The sequence below is a fragment of the Mustelus asterias genome, unplaced genomic scaffold (genome assembly GCF_964213995.1).
Source record: "Mustelus asterias unplaced genomic scaffold, sMusAst1.hap1.1 HAP1_SCAFFOLD_525, whole genome shotgun sequence".
Classification (NCBI taxonomy): domain Eukaryota; kingdom Metazoa; phylum Chordata; class Chondrichthyes; order Carcharhiniformes; family Triakidae; genus Mustelus; species Mustelus asterias.
This window is the reverse complement of record NW_027590476.1, coordinates 197,325-199,280: the sequence shown is the minus strand read 5'-3', so window position 1 is coordinate 199,280 and position 1,956 is coordinate 197,325. Positions and strand designations below refer to the sequence as shown.

The window sequence follows — 1,956 nt, the reverse complement described above, 5'->3', positions numbered from 1 at the left end:
GATTCCTTCCCTGAAGGACATTAGTGAACCAGTTGGGTTTTTATGACAATCGATCAGTTTTCTTGGTCTCTTTTCCCCAGTGCCAGCCCCACAAATTACCAGATTCATTCAGCTCAATTTCACAACCTGCCTTTGTGTTTGTGTGGGTTCTCTCTCACTCCCTTTTGCCTGTTTCAAATCAATTTCACAGGGACTGGAGTGGGACAATTTGCAGTCCGGGAACTGAAAACAAACATCATATCAGGAGCTGACGGAGTCACCCAATTTATCATAACCTGAATATCAGTGGATTTTGATCATGGAAGGAAAAAGCACCGTTCACAGTGGAGAGACACCATACACGTGTTCTGTGTGTGGACGAGGTTTCAGCCGATCAACTGGCCTGTCAAAACATAAGTGCAGTCACTCCATAGAGAAACTGTGGAAATGTGTGGACTGTGGGAAGGAATTTAATTACCCATCCCAGCTGGAAACTCATCAGCGCAGTCACACTGGGGAGAGGCCGTTCACCTGCTCTGAGTGTGGGAAGGGATTCACTCTGTCATCCCACCTACTTACTCATCAACGACTTCACACCGGGGAGAGACCTTTTAAATGCTCAGACTGTGGGAAATGTTATAAAAGTTCCTGGGAATTGATGTCCCATCAACATGTTCACACTGACGAGAGACCATACAGATGCTGTCACTGTGGGACTGGGTTCAGGCAATCGTATAACCGTACTGCACATCAGCGAATTCACACCGGGGAGAGGCCGTTCACCTGCTCTGAGTGTGGGAAGGGATTCACTCGGTCATCCCACCTGCTGAGACATCAACGTACTCACACTGGGGAGAGGCCATTCAACTGCTCCAAATGTGGGAAGGGATTCAGACAGTCATCTGAACTGTTGACACACGAACGCATTCACACGGGGGAGAGGCCACTTACGTGCTGTGTGCGTGGGAAGGGATTCATTCAATCATCCCATTTGCTGATACATCAGCGAGTTCACAGTGATAAAAAACCTTTTAAATGCTCAGACTGTGGGAAATGCTTCAAAATGTCCCATCCATGTGTTCATAGTGAGGCTGAGGGGTGACCTTATAGAGGTCAAAAAAATAATGAGGGGCATATACAAGGTAGATAGTCAATATCTTTTCCCACAGGTAGGGGAGTCTAAAACTAGAGGGCATAGGTTTAAGGTGGGAGGGGAGAGATACAAAAGTGTCCAGAGGAGCAATTATTTCGCACAGAGGGTGGTGAGTGACTGGAACAAGCTGCCAGAGGTAGTAGTAGAGGCGGGTACAATTTTATCTTTTAAAAAGCATTTAAATAGTTATATGGGTACGATGGGTATAGAGGGATATGGGCCAAATGCGGGCAATTGGGATTAGCTTAGGAGTTTAAAAAAAAATAAGGGCGGCATGGACAAGTTGGGCCGAAGGGCCTGTTTCCATGCTGTAAACCTCTATGACTCTATCTCCCTTTCCTCTCTAAAGTCCTTGAACGTTTTACCTTCCACATATTGTAAATTGTTTTACCTTTCTGACCTTGTATAGGAAAGTTTATTTTTATTCAGTATCTGTGGAATCTTGTGCCTTATTCACTTGTTACATATCTTGAATCTCCACCTTTATCTATTTTATACAAACTCACTCAAATCTAAAAGCAGTTTAGTGGGAATTGGGAAAACAGAAGGTGGGTTTCCTGGACAGGATGAGCTGCTAAGAGGAGATGGAGAGCGTCACAATCCCAGCTGGTGTTACTACTGGACAGGAAGGTTCCAGAATAAGACGCTGGCTCAATTGACCATAACATTTACCTTTTTGTTTTAGAAATGTGGATGAACAGAGTCACAGGATGGCCCATTAGCTTTTAACAAAAACATCTTTTAAACATGAAAAGATTGACAGTAACACAAGATTCCTTCATTCCGCCCACCTCCTGCTGCAGTGAACACACAGACACAGTGAG

General features: G+C 44.7%; 1 protein-coding gene across 1 annotated transcript; it reads left to right on the top strand.

Annotated features, from left to right (window-relative positions):
• The first annotated feature begins 298 nt into the window (after positions 1–298).
• LOC144486935 (uncharacterized) lies at positions 299–1,081 on the top strand. Its single transcript, XM_078204950.1, has 2 exons — positions 299–540; positions 625–1,081. Exons 1-2 carry the CDS (start codon positions 299–301, stop codon positions 1,079–1,081), a joined length of 699 nt encoding a protein of 232 aa, XP_078061076.1.
• Positions 1,082–1,956: the final 875 nt, after the last annotated feature.